The following is a 23,151-nucleotide window of genomic DNA, read 5'->3' on the forward strand; positions in this document are numbered from 1 at the left end:
GAGGGGGGTGGGTGTCTCCGCCCGGCCCGGCCCCGCAGCGGCGCGGGGCGGGGGAGAGGGCGGCTCTGAGGGAGCGAGGCGGCGGTGCCCGGAGCTGCCTGCCGGCGCCTGAGGCGGACGCTCGGCTGTCCCCGGCGCCTCGAGGGCCCGACGGGAGGAGGCGACGCTCGCTTCGCGGAGGAGCCCGGCCGCGCACAGGTACGCGACGTTACGGGTGCTGGTGCCGCCGCCTGCCCGGCGAGGGGCTGCGGGTGCGCCCTGCCCACAGGCGGGGAGCCGTGAGGGCTGTGGGTGGGGGTCCGGGACCGCAGGGGCCGTGGCGAGGCCGAGAGATGCCCGTGCACCAGCGGCTCTCGCTGGACACTGCGGTGCCCGGGGCTCGGCCCTGCGGGCTCGGCGCACCCGGGGCTCCCCCTCGGCCTGAGATGGAGCCGTGGCGGGCGGTGGGGACTCGGCTCCCGGTGTGGGTGAGGCGCGGGCCGGAACGGGAACTGTAGAAACTCACAGAAGGGCCGGCGGGAGGGCAGAGCCTCCGCCGAGGGCATCGGGCTTAAACAGCCGTGCGTCTTCTCACTGTGGCACCTGCGTCTGCCCGGCTGTGGGTGGGCTGCGGTTTGTTTCAGTTACCAGAAAAAAGATAATGAAACAAAAAGCACAGAGGAAGAATAGGGCTTCTGCTTTTACAGATGCACTCCTGATCAGTCAGCAATGAGCACAATATGTCTGTGTTGGTAGAAAAGCACTTGGACTGTGTGTCACAGTGAATCACTTTACTGCCTGTTAAATTGCAACACGTGAGGTACCAAACTGTGTATTGAATGGTTTATTGTCCTGCTCTCGTACAAATATCTAGAATACTAACAAAAAACGTCATTAACAGTGATTATAAGCATTTCTGATAAACTTACTGCAGTATAGATGTTAAAGACATCTTTGACACTAGGCTCTCGTCTCCATCAGATAGATCTATCAGCACAGATAAATGTTGATACCTCATAGCTTGAGCTAGGTGTCTCAAAAGAGAGACCTCCAGACAAAAAAATCCCTGGGCAATTATTATTACAGTCTAAACTGCACACAACGGTGTGGATCAATAGCCATAAGAGAGTCTGGGCCCTTCTTGACCTTCACTGCTTTGCTGTTTTGTTACCAAGTGTTTGCCATGTAGTTATTTTCACATCCTCTTAGGTCTGTTTCTGTGGTGATTTCAGTCAGTTCTGTAGTCCATGTTATAATATGGTTGATCCAGCTATTAATTTTTGAGTAATATTTAAATTACAGTTTTGTCTATTCTAACTATTAGTAATGTTTAGGCTGTTAGTTCCAGGTTTCACTATGATCCATCTTTGACTAATGCAATATAGCCATATAGCTCAGCTTGCTATAACAATTCTAGCTACTTATGCCAAGCAAGCACTTAGCTACTTTCAAATAATATGATTTTTTCAATAATTCTACCTTTGTTTTGGTAAGCATACCTGCTTTAATAATTTAGTATTTGATAGGAGTTTAACCTCGTGCCCTAGCAGAGTTTGAAGGCAGAATTCACTCTGTTAGTTACTGCATAGGCCATAATTCACACACAGGCACAGAGGTGTGTACATCTATACCTGTGTTACTCTGAAAAGTTCCCCTTGAGTTCAGTGGAAGGCATCAGATCCATTCACATTTGTCAGTGGGCAAGAGTTGCTCCTCGAGGGCTGTAGGGGGATGGGCTTTCCTGTATGGCAGGCTTGAGGGTTCATGAGCTCCAGGTGGTGTCCCACCTGGAGAGGTGCTGGTCACAGCCTGCTGGCGTGTGCGAGAGTTCAAAGGGCCTCTCTTGGTACCGGGTCAGGAAATGCTTGGCTTTAGTCAAAAATATATTTCCATCCTAGCCATAAAAGCAGTTTTAAAGTGCTGGAAATTTTGGGGGAGAAAAGTCCAGTAACAATGGTGCAGTTTCATTAGCACTGCAGCTGAGGGAGGTGACTCCTGAAATCATAGAGCAGGCCTGAGGAGGTGTGGGAGGGAATGCACCATCTCAGTTCCCCCATGTCTGAAGTCAGTTCAGGCACTCCACAGAGTGACAGTGTGGTCACCTCTTGCTTCTCTGCCTATAAACAGGTTAATGATATGTTCCAATTGTAATTGGAGAGAAATTTTTGGTTACCTAATTATTATGGTTTTGTTAAATGTTAATAATATGTATCAGGAAGGCCTCTTTAAGAGTGCCATCTATCAAGTTATTCTCCACACTACACCATACTGAAATACTGTTCAATAAGAAGCTTTATCCCAATTTACCTTTTGTATTTCAGTGGGCAAGGTGCCCTCGTGACCTTCCCTTATAATTACTGTTAACAGTAGATTTTTCCCACAGTGAAGAAACATATATAGTATGGAATGTGCTATAGTTACCATATTGATTAAAATAAAGAAAATAAGTGAGGGTCTCCAGCCTGTGGGTGGAGTGCTGATGTGTGAATCAAATCTGGTTCATGCTGGCAGTGGTTGCTCCTCTGAGAAGGATAAGCAATCTTTTGATAGCTAACCTGAGTTCCAGTGGAGATGTGCTGGTTATTATTCCCAGTGCAATTCCTGAAAAGAGAGAACAACAGTGGATGATGCCCTGCATTCATTTGCTTTTTCTATTGAGGATATTAGTATTCGTCCCATAAATTTATTAAATCAACTTTTCAATATTGATTGGTTTCCTGTAAACAAACCTGGTACCTGTGACTTGTCTATGACATGAGAGAGGGGATGGATATCCTATGGCATCCACTAGAGCAGTTCTGATACAGCAATCACATTAATCCCTTCAGTGCTTTGTTGGATTCCTCCCATTTAAGGCTGTCTTATTTCTTGTTCATGTTGCATTGAAATGCAGAAAACATTTGTTTCAGTCAGCCTCCAGATGCAGCTTCCTGAACTGCACCAATAGTGTGTGAGAATGAAGCAGGATTAGACTGCTTTTTTTCATCTGGTTTGTAATCCAGCCACACCTTAATCTTTATGCTGCAAACAGCTTGTTCTGCTCTGGCCAGGGAGTGCTGGCTAGTGGGGCAAACAGACAGCTTGTCTGGCTCTGCAAGGCTTCTACAAATACAGCTTGTTGGCAAGTTTTGCTCATTGCTGCTTGTAGGCCACTCCTGGAACACCTAGGAGTAGCTCATGGTGCTCAAGTTTGTAGTAGTTTGGAACTTGTACTTGAGAATTGCTGTGCTCAAAGCCACTTTGATGGCCTCAGCTGTGAGCCAGCACTAGTTTAAAGCAGTGCCTGCAAGCAGTACATGGAGTCTTTGTAAACTGTTGCAGTTTCTTATGATGGCTCTGGATTGGCTTCATCTTTTAGATGTATATATTACGGTGGTGTTGTTTGGTGTTTCAGCTTTACAGACATGCCTTAAAAACTGGCCTTCTGCCCAAACTTATCTTTGGACAGTAGTCCCCAGGCAGAAGATGTGGCAAAGGCTGCCAGAGGTTAAATAAATCATTGTGCATTGTAAGCTAGGGACCATACACAGTCACGTAAACAGAGAGCACTTTTCTCAGAAAAAGTTGTGCAGCATGAGCAGTCACAGAAGTAACTGTGGATAAAAGAATGGTGGATAATTCTTTCAATGCTGTTTTCAGATAAGAACCTCTCTATTTACCTAATGGTGTTTCCTCATCTTGTTTAAACAATCAATCAGATTCTGATCCATGTAAACATGTTCTGTTAGAATACTGGAGAAAATTTTGAATGCTCTTTCTCTCCTAAAACCTGTTTCTCTCATTGATGATTTTCTAGGGGCTTGCTCTGATGTGATCCAGTATGACACTGGCCAGAGCTCTAACATACTAATTTCTGTAAATTCTTATGCAAACCAAAAAGGGGAAATGTATTATTTTCATTATTTTGCATTTTTCCTTCTCATATTCATGCTTATTGGTGTTGTTGAAATTCTGATACATCTGGATCAATAATTTAAATGGGACAGAACAATTCAGACCTCAGAAGAACTGAAAACACAATGTTTAGTTGAATTTCAATTTTATTTATTTTTTAAGTTCTAATATTGCAGAGTGTTACATAGAAAGAGTTTCTTGTTTGTTAAGGTGTTACTGGAAGTCATCAATTTTTGGGTGCTGCATGTACTAGTGCTTTTCTCCTTTTCCTTAAGGTCCTCCAAAGTGGTTGCAGCTCAGATTAAGAAAAAACTTGCCAGGTATGAGTATCCTAAGAATATTTCTTTCTTTTATTTCAATGGTTTATATGCTTGGCTGCAATGCCTGCACAGTCACCTGGCCCATCTAGCCAGTTTGTGCACTTAACCTGCACCAGTTGTTTGTTGTTCTTAGATTTGTTTTCATCCTTAGGTTTTTGTTGCTAAGTTGTGCTCTTGCCATGCTTGACAAATTCTTAGGGTAACATTGGTTTGTGTGGCTTTGGTCTCTTTTTTGTGAGGAGCTATGACCCTTATGGGGCTCTTCCAATTTGAGATACTCAGAATTCTATGAATGTCTTTTGGATACAGGAAAAATAAACTACACAGCTTCTGAAGTTAAGCATTAACATTTTAGGGGAATAGGAACAGCAAAGGATTTTGTGGACACTGCGGACAACTCTCAGCAGCTGTCAGAGGTGGACTGCTGGTCCGGGTGGATCTGTGATCAGGTCCAGGATGGCTGTTTTCATGTTGTTCCTCCTTGCTAAGCTGCAATTGGGCAGAGTGCCTTGTAAGCAGGCTGGCAGTGATGCACTTCTCAGCTCTATACTGGGGTATTCTGTTGGACTCCTCCACTTCAAGCAGCATCCTGCTAACATTTCTTTTAATCAACTTATCAGTTGCATTATTTCATATGTTCCTAACAAAAGTATTTGACTCCTCTGTCCCTTCCTTCCCTATCCCCCCAAGATACTGTGATTGAGGGAGAGAATACATAGTTGGCATTGTGTATCAGTGATGACCAAGTACCAGTATCTTGGTCTGCAGCAGCAAGGACACCTCGTCTTGCAAAAATCTGTTCTCTGTGTTTTCTGGGGTATTTGAGGCAGGTAGGGCCCTGAAAAGGTGCTGCTTGCAAACAAACGTTTTGCAGAGCTAGAAAAGGAAGAAAGGGGTCTTTCTTGCAATATGAAAAATGCAAACTGCGGGTCCCCAACCCCTTTATAGTGACAATGTCACACCTTGGCTGGGGTTTAAGGCCTGTTACAGCAGCAGTCTTTTGGGATAAGGAGTTTTGTGGTGGTTTTTTTACAAGGTTAGGACTCAGCAAGGTTTATGAGCCTGTAAAAGGTATATAGTATGAATTATGACTCTGGGGCCTGGAAAGATAGACATTGAAAGGTATCTGAGGACTGGAATAAAAAACTGAAGCAACCAGTTCCACAATCCCTAGAGGGAAACACACTTGTGCTCTTCCTGTGCCACGCAGCTGAGCTGTCTGGTGAGGCAGCTGAGGCACGTCCAAGCGTGTCCACAGGCTGGCTCAGAGCACTGGCTGCAGTTGCCTGGTTGTTTGTCACAGCTTGGTCTCCTGGCCTCTGCAGACCAACTGCTGACACACTGGCTTTGTGCTGGGAGAAGCTACTGCAGCTGTTGAACATGAGCAGCTCCCTGGTTGTGTGCAGTCTGTGGAGTGAAGACACACTGCAGCCATGATCATCAGCATTGCAACAAGGCTGCTTTATGGTTCAGTGCCCCTTTCAGAAGTTTCATTTTACTTCATGTACTGATTCTTTATTTGTGTCCAACTGAGCACCCTGTTGCCTTTTTCCACATACAACTCTTTTGGACAGGTGGCTACTGGAACTGAGCTGTGGTGGTCCCTTAAATTGAAAGGTATATTCTCTTGTAAGGTTCTGCTGTGCTGCAACAGTTAAACCTATGGGAAAGCATTGCAGTTTGCCAACACTCTGTTTCTGTACCTTGGACAATATAGTGTATGTATATTTTTGTATAGATATAAAACACACATAATATATAGTGAACACTAAGTTTTATATATCACGTATGCATGCATTTTGTACACATACAGCATTAGAGTGCTGTACCACTGTATATATTGTATAGACTACATCTAGTACTATTATGTGCATGGTATATATGAGCATACATATAAAGCCCAATATAACAGATTTGCTCAAAACTTACTATGATCAGCTACTTAACTGTTCTGACAATTGATATTTTGTCTTCTTGTAGACAAATGTTTGTGGCTAGCATGTAATTGCTTAATAAGAGCAGATTGTGTTCTTGTCTTTGAGATGCGCTGAAGGGTCTAGCGACATTTTCTGGGTCTAGTTCTGGAAGCTTCTTGGCCTCGACAACAAGGAGTGGCCTAGCATATATCCAGCTAACCTTTTTCTTTGGGCTTTGTTGCATCAAAAGGCCTTTCAGCAACACTGAGTAAAAGCATCCAGTGAGGGCTAACATCTTAGAGGTGGAGCCACATTTTGGCTGTTGGATTTGGTGGGATTTTTTCCCTGCATAATTTTGGCTTTTCCATAGGGCTTTTTTGGTGGACTCTAAACTACCCTGCAATTGTGTTTTTTCAAATTTCCACTGCTAAATGATACAAATAGGTATGCAAAATCCTTGACCAATTTTGGGGGATGTAGCCATCTCCACTACTTACTCAAATACTCGTCTGGCACTATTTAAGAAGATTTTTAGGAGGTTGCTTGCATGGAAGCATGAGTGGGACAGCTGGAGCAGCTTGAGTGCAAGCATGGAGAGAGGAGCCATGTCCCAGTGGGAGCTGGCATGTGAGGCTCTGACTCCTACCACTGCAGCAGAGAGCCTGTGAGCCTGAGACTGTGCCTTATCTCCTGCTGCTCCTTATCTGCTCCTTGCATGGAGCAGGGCAGCAAGAGCTACGGCAATGCTGAGCGAGAACCTGTTAAAGCCTGCCACTTCCAGCCTCTTCTTCTAGGGAACTTAGCTGTGGCCACCTCAGTTAAGTATGATAAAATCACTATTACCAAGACCATCTTTAATTTAAAAAAATTTATTTCACACTTCTATACAAATATCCACAGGTAATTTCTAATCATGGAATGATGTAGCATTCTTAGCTGGTATAACAAAGTTTGAGATAAAAATATACCAGTGACGTGACTTATTTTTTCAAGAACTTTAACACTGCTAAGACATTCATGTTCTTAGATGAGGGCCACAACCTGATTTTATACTCGGGGGTATTTCTCAAGCTTCTTATCCCCTGATTAGCCTGGCTTCTGATGCTGCTGAGCCTTTAAGCAAATAAGCTAGGATTCTGAAAGATATTAATACATAATTAATTATGTATTAATATCTAAAGATATTAATACATAATTATTATGTAAGCATTCATAAAGTCAGGGTCATAACACACTGAGATTATCTAGTTTAATAGACTCATCTTAGTTAACCCTAAAGGTAACTTTTTAGGTGACCACACCTTCCAAGAAGGTACATTCAAAGTTAGCAGTAAAAATAAGACATTTGACAACTGCCCTCCTAGCAGGTTTTTACCCTATGAGGGGAAAAAGTACCAAGAGGTTTTTGCATAGTTCATAGTACAAGCAATTAACATGCATACTTTTTGAGCAGAATTTTGTTCCACATGGAATACACAACTGTGAACTAAATCTTTGTTCTTAAATAGTACCAAGGCTTTAGAATATGGGTAAAAAAGTAAACTCTTTAAATCATTTTCTCAGTTATGTTACAATAATCAGATTACTTTTATCAACATTCTACTTTTATCAACATTCTACTTTTATCAACATTCAGGTATTCAAGATGATTCAGTAGTCTCAACGTGGATCAGCTCAGATCCTGACAGTTAAGGTAAGTAAGGCATCTACAGCCTCCAAGTGCTATACAACAGTTGCAGCAGTCAAGGCCTTCTGCCAACCAGGAAGTCCTTATGAAGCTGGAAAGAGGTTTCCAAAGGACTTGTCACTTTCTTGCAGTGAGGATAAAATGGTATCTAAAACATTATTTCACTTTGGTGTCCAAATTGTTAAATAGTCCACAGTAATATACAAATCATGTTACAGGACCTGATGTTACAAGCATCAGGAAAAAGAAAGCACCCATACACATCATTTGCATAAATATTTACATTTTAGAAAGCATTGGCACCTTCAGTGATTTATTAAAATGCAGTGAAAGCCTCAGGTCTCATAATTTGAAGTTCAAACACAGAAACACAAAAACAAGAACAGTGGCTTTAAAAATTCAGTAGTCTTCAGCCTACCAGTTAGTCAAAGACAATGATTTATAATAAAAATAAATACGAAAATGACTAAAATATATATATACACAAAGTACATCTAATATTCAAGCCTCTCTTAAAAAAAAACCAAAACCTGTGTCTATTTGTTGTGAGCAAGAATCACACAATCTGATCTTAAAAAGAACCCAAAATCAAGCAACATGACCCATTGCATGTGTAATTTAAGATGATGCTTTTTGTTAAGCCCTAACTACTGCAGCAGGCAAGGGTTATGACTAAAGCAGACTTGCAGGTCTTCAGTTTTACTTGAACAAAGTGTGATAAGGCCACTCTGTGTTTATAAAGCACTGTGCATTGAGGGAACAATGGAGAACTCATCTTGACCTTAATCATGCATGCCTTAAGTAACTAGGAAGAGAGTCAGGATCACAGGAGGATCAGGTCTGCTGTAGTGGTTTTGCTTATTTTGCAGAAAAGACCCCACATCAGCAAAATATTATCTGAAGTGTGGGTTAGATTTAAGGGGGATGAAGAGGCAGTGTGGAAATTAAATAAGGCAAATGAAGTCTGTTGAAGCCATTTTTAACTGTGCAAATAAAAGCTTCAATATAAGTAGTAATATCTACAATCAAATAGTGAATGCATATAGTGTTCACAGGTCTAACTCCATCAGTATTCCATGAATGAAAACCTTAACCTCTATCTGAACTTTGTGGATAAACAACATTTTTGCCTAAGAATAGCTTTCATTTTCATTCCATTTGGTGAACCACTGTTTTGTCTCAAGGTCTTGGCTTTTCCCATCTTTGATCTGTCGCTCCTCTTTTCGAATTCTCACAGCGTGATAGCGGGGGACACTGTCTTCGTACCTGGAACGCCGGAAGAACCCGCACTGCACACAGGAGGAAAGGAACAGTTTAGCTGTGAGTTGCTGCCAAAGTACTACAATTATAGAGGCAGTAAATTCTTCCTTCACACAAATAGGCAGGTAAGAAAATTGAGAACAAAAGTATGTAGGCCAAAAATGTAGCATATTTAGCTGTAAAAATGTGAGCCAGAGGTCTGCGTTAGCTCTTCGGCAGCAGTTAAAGACAAAGGGCATGCTCTGACTATCCATGGTAATCAAATATCTTAAAAAGATTCCCTCCAGTACAAAGCTGTTCAGTCATCTAATGAGGACATTTACTGCTACACACAGGAAAGCTGCTTCTCCTGAATCAAAGGTAGGTATGTACTTCAGTGTCTTCCTGTATGATGACATGATTTACCCTTAACCTACAGAAAGATTTCCAGAACATTCAAAAAAAGTTACCCTAAGGGCCTTGGTTTTCAAAGCACCATTTCCACTTCAGTCACCTAAACTAACTACACATATGCTGTATTAGAAACATGAGTCTTGCTTGCCATGGGAAGTCGCCCTGGATGATACCTGTACCAGCTTCTTTGCACTCTGCAGCTTTTTATTCAAAGCCGCTGTAAGAAGTGATTGTGAATATCAAGGCATGGGACTAAAATTAATTTCCAAAACCAAAGGGAGCTATGGCCATGATATACAAAGATAATGATTTGGTACACACTCAGCTTTACATCCTTATGGATCACTGATCATCCTTATGGATCAAGATTCAGGTTAAGAGACATTGTGTCATCCAGCTGACATTAGATACTGCTGGGGGTAAGAACCACAGAGCAAACTTTTTTCATAGTATTAGAGGTGCTGGATTTTTTGGTTCTGTTTGGTCAATGATTTGGGGGTTTCTTAATATTAGAACTTAGATAGAACTGAATTTTAAAAAAATTACAGTGAGCAAAGACCAAATCTTTAGCCAATTCACCGTTTCATTAAACGCTGTTTTGAAATAATTCATTAAGAATTCCTCCCCCCTCCCCTATTCCAAGCACACTTATGGATACAATGTACATGCACATAAGTGGAATAAAGGTTGCTGGAAGCACAAATATCATCATGCATCTTGTAACTTCAGCAAAGTGTGTTCCTAGAGAAGTACCTTAGAACTCAAGTAAAACAGATGTTTCCACAGAAATAAATTCTCGTTACGAAAACCCTTCTCCAATGTAAGCAACATGTACAGCATGCACTAAAGGTTAGTAAAGCAAATTTATGTATTGTTGCTGCAGTCTTATCTTTGCATCTTAACTCTACAGTGTTGATTCCCATCTTGCAAGCTTAAAGACTTACTTGTAATAGTAAAGCATAAATTAAAAAAAAAAAAATACTGAAGCCCATTGCAACAGATCACCATGTTTTTAAAAAAAGAAAAAAGAAAAAAAGCATTTTAGACCAGGGTAAACCTCTGTGTGTTCACATGCACCAAAAGCTGAAAATCTATCAACAGAAGGAGCAAGCAAGTATGATAGCTTGAAATCCAAAAGTTAATAGAACTTATGCAGAAGAAGCTTCACAGTTAGCCACTGCAACCATAGCATGTGCCACAGCTAGAAATTAAAAAATATCATCAGTTACCAATTACAGAAGTAGATCAGTACTATGCATCAGAAGTAAGTCTCTCTTTATCAGATGGCTGAGCATGGATCTCAGCCTTGTGATATGTGGCATCGTAATGATCTTTCTTATTTCTCTTGAAGAAACCACACTACAAGGAAGCAAGGTATTTAGTCATTTTTTGTGGACTGGAAGAAGTTAAACCTATTAAAACTGACTTAAGTCTGTCACCTGTCTTCCCATTATCCCTTCACAGGCCAAAGAAACAAAAATTAAAAAGTCATCACAAGAACTCAGCTGTTTCTAGATCTGGGAATTTCTTGGGCTTACTTGATCTATATAATAAAAGAATAAAATAATCTGATTTATTAACAGAGTAACCTAAGAATATTATATCAGAGGCATTTTGATAAATTTGCAGACAATCTGTTTGGGGTTTTTTTAAGAAAAGCTACAATGAAGTACGTCCATAGCAAGTGAAGGTAGCTGTGAAGAGCAGAAAGAACCCTATACAGAAACCTGTTTGTGGACTAGTGCATGGACAGACAAAACCACAGGGTGTAGAACAAAACCAGTTACTGCTTTGGCCCCTTCGATACAAGCTTTTGTCTTAAATCAATGATGTATCTGTCTTTCCAGTATGATGTTTGTCCTTCATAAAACAGCACAGTCTGTGCCATCAAAACAGCATTTTTCACTGTGTGTGCATGTGAAAAATGTTTGTATTTTCATGCACAGTAAAACACTAGTAGTTAGAACCTAACAGCCCACCCAGTATTCATTCATCAGGAGTATTTACAGAAGCAGCTGGGCATTTTTTAGAAAATAAGGAAATCAGAACTATCCAAGGGAAGTAACTTGCAGCAAATAGCTCCTCAAAGCTAACTGCTGCAGTTTCACTGGGACAAAAAGTGACAGATAGGATATTCTTCACATCCTCGTCCTTAAATAACCATCTGCTATCCAATAACAGCAAATACTACTAACCTATAAAAACTAAGAATGAAAAGATTGCTCTGTTATACTTGGGAACACAAATAATTGGCATTTTTACAAAGGTAATTAGAAAAAAGACACTTGATTTTTTCTTTTGCAAATAGTTAACCATTTGTTATACCTCTTTATTTCTTTAAGGTTTCTAATATAAAAAAGCAATAATAAGAAATTCACTAGCACACCTGGCTATGTATTAATCCTGTGCTTTTGGTTATTTTCATCTACTATCAGTTTAAAGGTATTTCTGATGTTATGAGAACTAAAACATTTCTAAATAGCTCACATGAAGTTTTACATCCAACTGCAGAGGCTCCCAATGGCTCTATCCACCTGTATCAAACTATGGCCTCTGAACATTTGTCTCAAGTTTCATCTGGAGCTCAAAATACTTCCTTTTGAGGATGTGAAAATAGAAAAATTATGTAACAAGTCTGCCTGTACAACCATTTTAATTCCAAGTGCTGCAGAACTGAGAAACTGATAATGTGTGACTTGCTGCAGTTTTGCCCAATTTTGAGTCCCAAATACTTAATTAGTTTGCTATCTTGTCAGTTAGAGACCAGAAAATAAAAAATAACCAGATTAGTAAAAGCTCACCTTCCATAGTAAGAATACCAACAGTGCAAGCATGAGTATTCCAGCAAGGATAGCCACTGCAATGATCCACCACGGAACTCCTGTGTAAAGGGCTACTGGTTTTGCAGGGAATACAGTAACACGCACCTACAGGACAGAAAATGTGCAGGTGGAAGGGGTATTTAGAAGGTACATGTTTAATTAGAAAGCTGCAATTGTTAGAGGAGAGGTAAGACTATATAAAGATGTCTTCTACAAAATGCTTTTCAATAAAAAGTTCCCACTGGTATCATTTCAATATGGTAATTAATTTTTTCAACCCCATTAAAAGATAAAAAATAACAATAATTCAAAACTCTGCTAGAAAGTTAAACTTTTAGCTAGTTTTAAATTTGTTTCATTCTTGGTCTTTGGAGATAAGGTAGAACAACCACAACTATAACATGTGGTTAGCATTTAACACTGAACCTACCTGAGCAACTTCATTTGTGAGTTTAACATTCTTAGCTGCAGCAGGAACACTGATAGAAGCCCTAACCAGAATGTCAAGGTAATTCATTTTTGAGTATTCCTGTTCCAAAATAAAACACAAGTATTAGACACAGAACAGGAAAGAACTCTTGACGTTTCAAGAAGGGCAGGTAAGAGGACTTACCTCTAAGAAGGTGCTGTTCCACAGCCTGGAACGCAGCACAAGAGATGCCTTGCTGTCAAAACCCTTCAGGGGACACTTTATATCCACACAGCGTGCATTCACATTGCAGCTCTGCAAATACAGATTTCTACATGTGAGTAGGATCACATCGTCACAGATTGTTTAAACCTCACCCCAAGATTAAAGATTGGACTATATGCATCATACCTACATGCAAGAACCACTCTCTGTTTGTACTGATAGCAATGGGAAAATACAATGAAGATGTTATTACTTGCTTATTTTAAGGTAAGTAACTATGCAGATATTCTTTCCTAGTTCTTCCTCACTGTAGATGATCTAAATGTTTGAATTTTAAAAGCATCGATATTCGGATTAAGATAAGGGAAAGGGAGAATTTCTTTCACTCTGCCAAACTCAGAAAAGACCTCTTTCGAGTGCTGAGGGAGGTATCTGACAAGAATACAGCAATATCCTTACCAAGGTCTTGTATTTTCTTTCTGAGAATAAGGAAAATGCCTGGCCGTCTGTAATCTGCTTCTCTGCAACTTCACGCTTTCTTCTTGAGTTATGGGATTCCTACAAGGAAGAAAAGTAAAACATTAAAGAGCAGTTTATTGTAAGAATCTTTTAATTCATACAAGCAGTGAAACTAGAGCTCAGTGTTTTCTTCTTCCAAAATCAGCACATGACTGATAGCATTATATAGCCCTACTTAACTACATTTACTGCTAAGAATAAAATTTGAGATTACTAAAAGAAAGGCCAACAGACTATTTTCTTTAATAGGGCAAAGGGAGGTTTAGATTTATAAAGCTTTAATGCTATTTCCATTTTTATTTCTAGATAAAGAGTATTAATGGTACTCTGTTAAAAGAGTAAGAATGTGCAATGGTCACTAGATGCAGGTTTTTTTTAACTGTATACTAATTACACTCACTTCAAGTTATACTAACTAATACAATGATCTGACAAAAACAGGTTTATGTGCATGCAGTTTTAATGGTGGAAAATAAAAATTCCTCCCATATAATCTTAAGATTATATGAAGAAAAAAATGCAGCTTAAGTATTAGGAAAAAGATTTTGCTAGATAGGCACAATCCAGGGCTATGAAAATTGCTTCTTATTGTGGTAAATAAATAAATTTAGGTTCCAGCTCCTTGTCTTCTGGAAAGATATTTAGTTATTTGTTGTTTTTTGAGTAAGAACTCAGATGCTTTTATTACTGAGCAGTTTTCAATAATACTGATGAAATTTGTTAGAAGAGTCAGCAGTTTCATCCTGTGTAAGAGCCTATGACAGCAGTGCCCATTGCAAAAACAGTCATCGTGTCCTAGCATCTATCCTTTAGCATATCAGCCTCATTAGCTGTTAAGAATTCTCCTGATAGGCTTATTCACAGATAACTGGTGCAGTATAGTGCTTGTGAGCTGCTTAAGATAAAAAGTAACTCCTTCTAGAGGCAAGCTCTCATGTCCTACTCTCACTTGCTGCGGGGTGCTTCCATGTTGTACCAATTCACCGACAGAAGACAGGGTAACGTACCGCAACACGCAAACTGTTGATTTCACTCTCGGGTTGACAGGAGACTTTTTCCAAGCCTTTGGAGTCTATTTTCATCAAATAAAGCAGCCATTTGCCATTACTAATTTCTTTTGGCCACTGGATGTCCAGGGAAGCAGTGCCAAATGTTTTCAGTGGTCTGCCCAAGTTAGTTACCTATTAAAATAAACCTTCTTTAAACTGTGAAATACTTTTCAGAGGAATTTTCTTCCTGAAAACATTATTGATTTGGACAAGCTTTAAGCATGCAGCTAACAGGAAAGTTAGATCAGATGAAAGGCAGTCAAAATAGTACGAAGACATACTAAAACTAGCATACTTGGGGAGCAAGTAAATACATAGAAGGATTAGAATTCCCTAACATGAACTTTTAGTGGTTGATTTTTAGAAATTAATCTTCATGTGCAACAACAATTCAAATTTAGAGTTAACAAATCAGTCAGTTGCGTAACTGAGGCAAACTGCAAGTTTCTGATGAACTCTGACACAGAGAACAAGCTCTTGCTCTTGTAAGTCTGAAAGTTTTTCCCAACCTCTTTTTTATAAAATTGATAAAATATCAACGCCTAAAGAAGTTTTAGCCCACAGTCAAACTGCATGTTCTGAACAGGAAGTTAGGATTTTGGGCCAAAGAAAGCAAATTCCATTATAGTAACTTCTAAAAGCATTTATATGCATAAAGCAAGAAGCTGTGCATTTGATTAAAAGCAGCTGTCGGCATCAATCGAAATTACTTACTCTGAATTCGTACTCTATGAGGTTTCCAATATCATCTTCAGATTTCACTGCACTCTCACCAATGATGTTACCTCCAAAATATACCTGAGAAGGCTTAGCAACTCTGTTCAGGTGGGGGTGGGAAAGGCAAATAATCAGATTTTAATGAGTCTGAAGCACAACTGTCCCCAGACCCCCCAATCTGTCATGCTATCAACACTTACCCAGTGACTGATAAAAGCAATTCAAGAACCACTTTAGCACTGGCTGTAATTGGAGTCAAATTAACTTGAGTGCTTGTTCTACAATGAAAAGGAAACAATGGTGTTTATTTTACAAATTTAGCGGGTTTCTCTCTACTATTAAATTACTTCCGTGAATCAAACAAATAAATAAATTCAAAACGTTTACAACTGTATATCAAAGCAAAGTGCAGGTGCACGCACATGAAGAAAACTTACGTTTCCAGCTTCAGGTTAATGTCTAGGTCTGTTGTATCAACATTAACCTTAGTGGTACTTAAGATCAGATAAAAGGTTACCTAAACAAGAAGAAAGATAAGGAAATACATGAGATCTTTATAAGATATATTGATAAATAAAATTTTATAGAACATTTAAGTGTTAAGTTCTAGAGTTAAAAAGACAGATCCAAATCAGATTTCCAGTTGCAACACACAGGACCTTTGGATGACTGCGGTCAGTCAGAACGAGATCTTACAACTAGAGTAAAGGAAGTGCAACTTACATTAGAATTTCTTTTGAAAGGATTTCCAAGTTCACACTCTGCTTGAGAACCATTTTGGTTAGCACCACATGTCAGCTGTTTTTCCTGATTAAACAGAACGTATTTACAAGTAAAAATATGCTGGAAATAGTTTAAAAATTTCAGTAGTTTTTCTCTTAAAAATACTTACAGGATAACCCCTCATCTCTCTGAATGCAGAGTATGTCAGACTGTCTGGAAAAGTTGCAATTAGTTTAGCTTCATATGCATCTTCACCATCTTTTTGTGGATTTTTTACATCAGATGGATTGTTTGTCACGGTTATTTCCAGGGCAATATCTTTCTGGTCTTTCAGAACAAGCACTGGCATGCCCTTTTCACTACAGAAACAGAATGTACAGGGTTCTGTGCATTAGGAAAACAAATGTGTATGCAAGTTTGCTTCTTATGATTGTTTATCCAAATACAGTTTCTTCATATTGGGGGAGAATTATAGTAAAACTATGAACATGCACAGTCAAACTATGAACATGCATAGCCATAGGTTTTTTCCCCCCACCCCAGTATTTCATCTGACAGTGGCCAGCAGTGAAGAGGAAGAACAGGATGATAAATCCCCTCAAGTAATCAGGAGTTTATAGTATTTCTGAACCAGCACTTGCATCTGACTCATGTAGTGAGGAATTTTCTCCAAATCAATCTACTGACCTGCTTTATACTTGTAAAGTATACATGGGTTTGGTTTCCGAGTGTGGCACTCACTGCTAAAAACGTATGACTGCTGGCAGTAAATAAAACACTTGTTTGTTTTATCCCTGCTCTAATTTCACTGGCCCTCCAGGAAGGAGGGATGCAGCAGGGTGCTAGGGCATGTGTTAAAATTAAATCATCACTGCATTTCTCTGTAACAACTTCTCTTGGGCTACGAGACCATACTCTATCAAATTGTCATAGAGTCAAGTTTCATCTGCAAAATAATTAACAGTGTCACACAATAAACTACTGCAAAGCTGGTTTAGAATATCATTTCTCCAGGTATTAAATTGGCTTGGTTTTTTTTTTCTTTTAGCCCTACCCTGCACTACTGTGGCCACTTAATATCCATTCAACTCTGAACTACCTTTCTTCTCAAGCTCTTCCCCTCTGCGCTCATTCCTCACCCTGACAAATCAATACTATTACCAAGGGCTGTTTTGCCAGACACAGAAAAAAGCTGCTCTCTTTCCCAAAATCCTGTCCTAAAAGTTCTTTTAAGGACTTGATAATAATTTGAACTTTAGAAGTGCACTAATCGAGACTTACAGTGGTAAATAAGTAAACCTGTCTTCATTTCCCTCTCTCGTACAAAACCGGTACTGAAGCTTAAGGTTGCTGTGACATTCATTGTCTTCTCCACATCCTTCTTTTAAGAACTCCACCTAAATAAAACCAAACCAATTTTACTGCCTGACACACAATAGTAGCTTAAAATTAGATTCCTGAAACACATTGAATAAAGCATCTACATGGAACTCACAAGGCACTTTCCTGGACAGAGTTCAGATTTTAACCTGATTTAATTCTTGCCTGTCGAGTTTTGCTTTATGAGATACAGCCCTTGATGCTGGTAGCTTAGAACTTTAAATGTGACTAAAAAGCAGAGTTGGATAATTCTAAATGAGAGGTACCCTTATTATGAGAAAATACATCTTTCTGTCTGATTCTCCAATAAGCATTAAGGAAATGAGAATTTTTAATGGAGATATTCCCTCCCTTCTATGTCACTGCTGCAGTCATTGCTCAAATGCCATTCCAGCTTCCTAACAGTGGAAGAATTAAGAGTGTAGATTATCTTGTTATGTTGGACAAATGTTCCCAACAGGAGACAATGAATTTCTATTTTTAATCAAAAGTACATTTCCTCCAAAACTTACTGGGGAGAGGGAAGAAACCAAGGAGATATACCATCTTCACTTTTGTTGCAGAGGAACACAGTACATAGTTTGTAACATGTTGTAACAAGTTCAGAACAAAATATAAAATAATAATTCAATAGTTACATGTCCAGTGCCAACCCAGTTATTTCCTTTGGACATAATTTAATTTTCTACAGTCTTTAAAACTAAGTTATTTGTAGAAGTACAGATTTTTATGAGTATGTGATATCAAAGGCTTACTTTTGTGGTCTCTGTTTCAGATTCATTTGAATTTAGAATTGGTATAAGATCTGGAAGTGCACTCTCTTTTCTCTTGGATGGTGACTCCAGGCCAGCAATTTTAACACTGACTGATATTGGAATGGGACGTAGCTTATCTTTAATTTTTTCCTGTTAAAATATTTTAAATTGCATCATTAGTGTACAGTGTAGAGAAGAAAAAAACAACACAAATATGAGATTTTGTACTGTATATAAATTCAACATTTTCTAAACATGCAAGAACACAAAGAGCCCAGCGCTATTGTCCTTTTTTATCTCTGGTTTCCCAATCTGACAATTTGTCTCACCATTAAGATTCCTGTGAACCACAGACAGTAATTCAGGCAGGTGAAATTCACACAGCTGTAGTAAAATCACACACTGGAACAAGGTTTGAGTAACATGGTCTAATAAAAGGTGTCCCAGCCCCTAGCATGGGAGTTGGAATTAGATGATCCTTAGGGTCCCTTTCAACCCAAACTATTCTTTGATTCTATTCTATTCATAAATTAAAGTTCTTTAATCTGCTGTGATCAAAAGCAGTCTTGGAGGCTAACTCATTCCTGCTGAGCCATGGAGAGGGAATCTGTTTAGCCTCTAGAGCAATACCACCTCTAGGAGCCACTACAGCAGCCAAGTCAAAAGAGCACATACCAAGCTTTCTTGCCCTGCCTATTCATCCACTCCAAAACCATTGGCTTAAAATTCTTTTCCTGAACAGTCACTATAAAATTCTGTAACAATTATTTCTGTTGGAAGCAGCTCTCCATTTTTGGCACTCAGTTGCTCTAAATTAGTTCAGCTCTACTGACCTCCAGAGTGTGCTGCAGTGGCTACAGTTTTTATCCATACTTTGCAAGAAAGGCAACAGGAGGAAGCATCGTGTGTGCAGAGAATAGTAAACTACAGTGGGTTTCTATTTTTGAAGTTTTATATTGCATATGACTTTGAAATTAAATACAAAATTATATACAAAGGTTCCTTCCAAGAGGCTGCCAAAAAAAGAGTGGATCTAAATGAAAGATAAATAAAATACTCTCCCTTACCTGCAGTATAAGCCTTGTAGTGACACACTCCCATGAGTTCTGTCCCCTGAGGGTTGTACTTGCAGTGAACTGATCAGACGAGTGGTCATTGAAGCGCACCCTGGAGGGCAGGCCCAGCTGCCGCCTCTCGTTTTCCACTTCAAACGTGTAATTGATCTCTATGTGAAAAAATAAAGTAGGTCACCATAAAGAAAAAGAATCATTAACATTTTAAAAAGAACTTTAATTTCACAAGATATGATCTTAAGCATTATTCTAGAAGACTGTTCCAGACAGTGCTGGGCTCACAAACTGTTTTCAGTCATTTAAAAAAAAAAAAAAAAAAAAAAAAAAACTTTCTCCATGTCAGTTTTGTCCTGCCACAGTTGAGGGCCAGGTACCCCGTGTGTGAATCTAAAGAAAATTTCTAGACCAAATCCTATTATTCCCTAAGCAAAGCGTTCCCTTGGGCATGGGGGCTGGCTGGGGGAGCTGTAATTGCTGTATGGAGCCAGCAGAGGGCTGAGCTACCCGCTGTAAATAGCCCAGCCAGAGCCAGCAGGATTCTGAGGTCAAGAAAGATACACTGGTAATTTTAACACTGAAAGCAGAACTGTGACTAGAGCTGTCCAGTTGTGTGCTGCGGTATGCTTTTCTAGATCTGAACTCGGTGCTTCTTTTAATGATTGCTTCACCGAGCTAATTCAGTGCTGCAGAGATGGAAACAGCACTGAGTGTGCCAAAGCACTGAGAGCTGCTTCAAACACTTCACCTGCTAAAGGACCAGCACTCATTCAGGCACGGCCTTTGGATTTTAAAAGTAACTGAGGAATTCAAGACAACACAGGAGAAAAAGGGTCATTGGCCTAAAGTTGTTCTCATTTCCTCTCAAAATCCTACACAGTTCTCCAAGAGGTAGTAACAGCAGCATTGTAACAAGTGCTTTACATCTTTATGGCATAGTCTTTCAGTCTTCTCCTATTAATGTAGACTTTTTTATTTCAGTTAATGATTTCCACTAAACCATTTTCATGAATACAGGACAGGTTCATAGGGTAAGCCTCCAATAAGAAATAATGCTCACTAAGGATGTATAAAATTGACGTTAAAAAAGGTTTAGGATTCTCTAAAGCAGCACTAACCTAGAGAGGCAAAATGGTTTGGGTCTGTAAAGAAGCCATTTGTTCACTGGCAGTTGCATTACTTAGAAAGCTTTAGTCTGTCATCCACAGAACAGCTTAACACACCAGCATGACTCTAAATACAGACTGTGCAACAGCTGAGCTTAGCACTGAGTCACATTTTAAATTTGTCAGTCACTGTCTGAGATGACTCACTATAATTTGAGTAATATGTTTCCGTGATGAACTCTAAAGAAAGAAAAAAAAACCAAAAACAAACCATGTGACAAACAGATCTAAAATCTTCAGAACTTACTTATTCTTGGATTTAAATTTCTGGGGTTTGCAGTATATTTAAAACATGCTTTCACATCCATCCTGTAAAAAGTGCCAAGAAATTAGTATTAACTTTTATTAAGGCATGGTCCAACAGAATGAAAAGTTTCAACTGATCAGTCATGACTGTGGTATTTACTGCTTACTAGACTGAATTATAAAGCAAGAAAAATGGTTAATAAGCAATTCAGCATTTGCTCCTATGTGTCTACTCAAGACAAAGCTGTTCAAGCCAAGATACTTGTGTTAGAAGTCTGCAGAAGCAAGGTGACATCAATTTCCAAAAATGCATGTTATGAGAAGGACATATTCCACACCTTGTCTTTAGCAGAGTAGGCTGAAAAAATTCAGGAAGTCAAAATGAACATATGCAGATACATTTGCTTAACCTGCATGACTCTCATATCCCTTCACTTAAACATGATCACTGAATGAATTTTGACAGTAGAAAGCTCAATACACCAAGGCTTCAGATAGAGGAATTTCTTTTTCCATTTACCTGATTTCACCATGGTCCTCAGGATTCTTTTTCTTTAGATCAATTCTATCAGGCTGTACTGTAATGTTTCTTCTAATGCTTATCACAGGCCGAGATCTTCATTTGGGGGAAAAACAGGGAATAAAAGGAAGATGTAAAAAAAAAGAAGTGGTTTCTGTTAAGATTAATAAAATAATTAATGTGAATATCAGATTCCCTCCACCCCTGCACTGATTTGCAACAAAGACACTCTAAGAAACACAGAGTTTGGCTTTGACACTGGTTAGAAAAAAACCTAAAATCTATTAAAAGCTAAGCAAAGGTCAGTAAGAATGACTACAGATCCTGAGTGGGAAGCAGGCTACTCTAATGTGATGTTGTTGTTGTCTTTCTGTACACTTACAAAAACTACAAGAAAATTCAGTGGGGGTTTCTACCACCAGTAGCAATTCAGCCCCTGGGAACAACTATAGGTACTACAGCTCATTCAGGTTCATGTTCACAAGAGCTTTAATTTGGAGCCTGGTGGCTGTGGGAAATGATTATTTCCCGCTTCCTCTGCATGTAGGCTGTAACCATACTTCTGCCTGACAACTTGTCTTTTTTCTGGAAGGGAGAAGACATTTCACATGAACAAATGAATGAGGTGATCCTGTTCTCATTAAAGCATTGAAAGGTTGTTTAAAATAGCTGGTAAGCCACCTGCTCCACTTAACTGGGCCACTCCTTTCACTCTTTGTCACCATAAGAGGTTTTTGTTCTCACCTTGGTAAAAGTTTTTGTCCTGCCTTTATCTGCAAAAGATTAGAGCTCCTTTTGAGTAAGCAGAATGCTAAATAATCTGACCAACTCCTCTACCACCTACTCTGTTCTCTTCCACAAGCCATGTGAGTTGCTTTTCTCAGGCGCTGTTCCAGTGTATTTAAGATTACTATTATGTGCACAGATACTACTATACACCTTAGAGATGGGAGCATAAATTGTAGGAAGGGCTGTTCTGCCTGAAAAGTAAAGTTGTTTGTCCCAAAGCCCTGGTGTAATTAATTAAGGTTCCATATTAATACCTGTACACGTTTACAGAATCTGACAGGGAACCAACAGCAACATCAGGGTAGGAATTTTTATCCAGGTCCATATTTCCAGCAATAGAGTAACCAAAGAAATTGGTGTTTGTTTTTTCACCATCAAGAATCTAAAAAGCAAATAGATTGAGGGAATTCAGACATTTAAAAGTGATAAAGGTAAAATAAGTAACAACTGAACATAGCTGTCTTACAGTCAGAGACAAAAGAGGGAAAAAGATACAATGAAGTAGGACCTATGAAACAGGACCTCTGTGTTCAGTTCAGCTAAAGGATACTGAAGTGCCAGGACAATTTGCTCTTCTTCCAAGAAGTTACTCGGCAATAGCAGTGAGTACCAGAAATTACTCATCTGCCGAGAGCTTATGTTTATTACATAATTTTAAATAAAAACGTTTATTACCCTCATGTTTATTTACAGTATTTATGGACTACGAACACTTAAAACAGAAGAAGTATTCTGCAAAGTATTCAAGCAGTATTCTAGGGAATATAATGAAGTTCCATTCCCACCCTGCAAACTGGACACAGTGACCCTCAAAACAAAAAAAAACCAAAAAAACCAACAACAACCAGCCAAACATTTTAAGAAGGAAGTGAAACAGTAGTAATGAAAGAGAAAACAAAGAAAGTAATTGTTTTCAGAGCACTAGATTTTTAAAAAAAAAACAGATCTATACATCTTTTTCTTTCTGCACATATTACTGGTGCCAGTGGATGGCCAGAGAAATAAAAATATCTGTTAATAACAAGAATTCCTAATCTTTCCTGTCAGCAATGCAATCTTTGAAGGGCCCTGCGACTTTCCTGTATACCCAACACGCCAGTAATAGCAATGGAAAGGAAGATGGATAATAGCCCTGTCGCTCCTTTAACTGTGTTCAAGAATGATTACATAGTAAAGGTTATTTCATTACCTGTGCTGGTTTCGTATTTATTCCATTCTTGGATCCATGATAAATGTATACTTTGCCAAAACCATCGTATGGAGCCCCTACTGCAATATCTGGTGAAAATAAGTTGCAACATCTAAAATCATT

At 39.2% G+C, this 23,151-nt stretch overlaps 1 protein-coding gene and 1 long non-coding RNA gene across 3 annotated transcripts in view; one reads left to right on the forward strand and one right to left on the reverse strand.

Moving 5' to 3' along the window:
• The first annotated feature begins 24 nt into the window (after positions 1-24).
• On the forward strand, positions 25-23,032 carry LOC118689197 (uncharacterized). 2 transcript variants are annotated; one of them, XR_008508486.1, is made up of 5 exons: positions 25-198; positions 4,149-4,193; positions 7,746-7,802; positions 9,034-9,181; positions 21,643-23,032. It is a non-coding gene; the product is annotated as an uncharacterized LOC118689197 (long non-coding RNA). The 2 variants fall into 2 exon arrangements; XR_004980578.2 differs by lacking the exon at positions 4,149-4,193 and having other exon boundaries at positions 28-198.
• ITGA6 (integrin subunit alpha 6) overlaps positions 6,963-23,151 on the reverse strand; it is a 38,370-nt gene continuing 22,181 nt past the window's right edge. The window contains 18 exon segments of the mRNA XM_054515356.1: positions 6,963-9,085; positions 12,251-12,376; positions 12,702-12,800; positions 12,885-12,995; positions 13,365-13,463; positions 14,432-14,605; positions 15,188-15,290; positions 15,391-15,468; positions 15,628-15,707; positions 15,914-15,997; positions 16,083-16,272; positions 17,195-17,310; positions 18,049-18,198; positions 19,116-19,273; positions 20,532-20,593; positions 21,051-21,146; positions 22,094-22,221; positions 23,029-23,117. Coding sequence (XP_054371331.1) covers positions 8,927-9,085; positions 12,251-12,376; positions 12,702-12,800; positions 12,885-12,995; positions 13,365-13,463; positions 14,432-14,605; positions 15,188-15,290; positions 15,391-15,468; positions 15,628-15,707; positions 15,914-15,997; positions 16,083-16,272; positions 17,195-17,310; positions 18,049-18,198; positions 19,116-19,273; positions 20,532-20,593; positions 21,051-21,146; positions 22,094-22,221; positions 23,029-23,117 — 2,102 coding nt within the window. The 3' untranslated portion in view covers positions 6,963-8,926.

The sequence above is a fragment of the Molothrus ater genome, chromosome 7 (genome assembly GCF_012460135.2).
Source record: "Molothrus ater isolate BHLD 08-10-18 breed brown headed cowbird chromosome 7, BPBGC_Mater_1.1, whole genome shotgun sequence".
NCBI lineage: Eukaryota > Metazoa > Chordata > Aves > Passeriformes > Icteridae > Molothrus > Molothrus ater.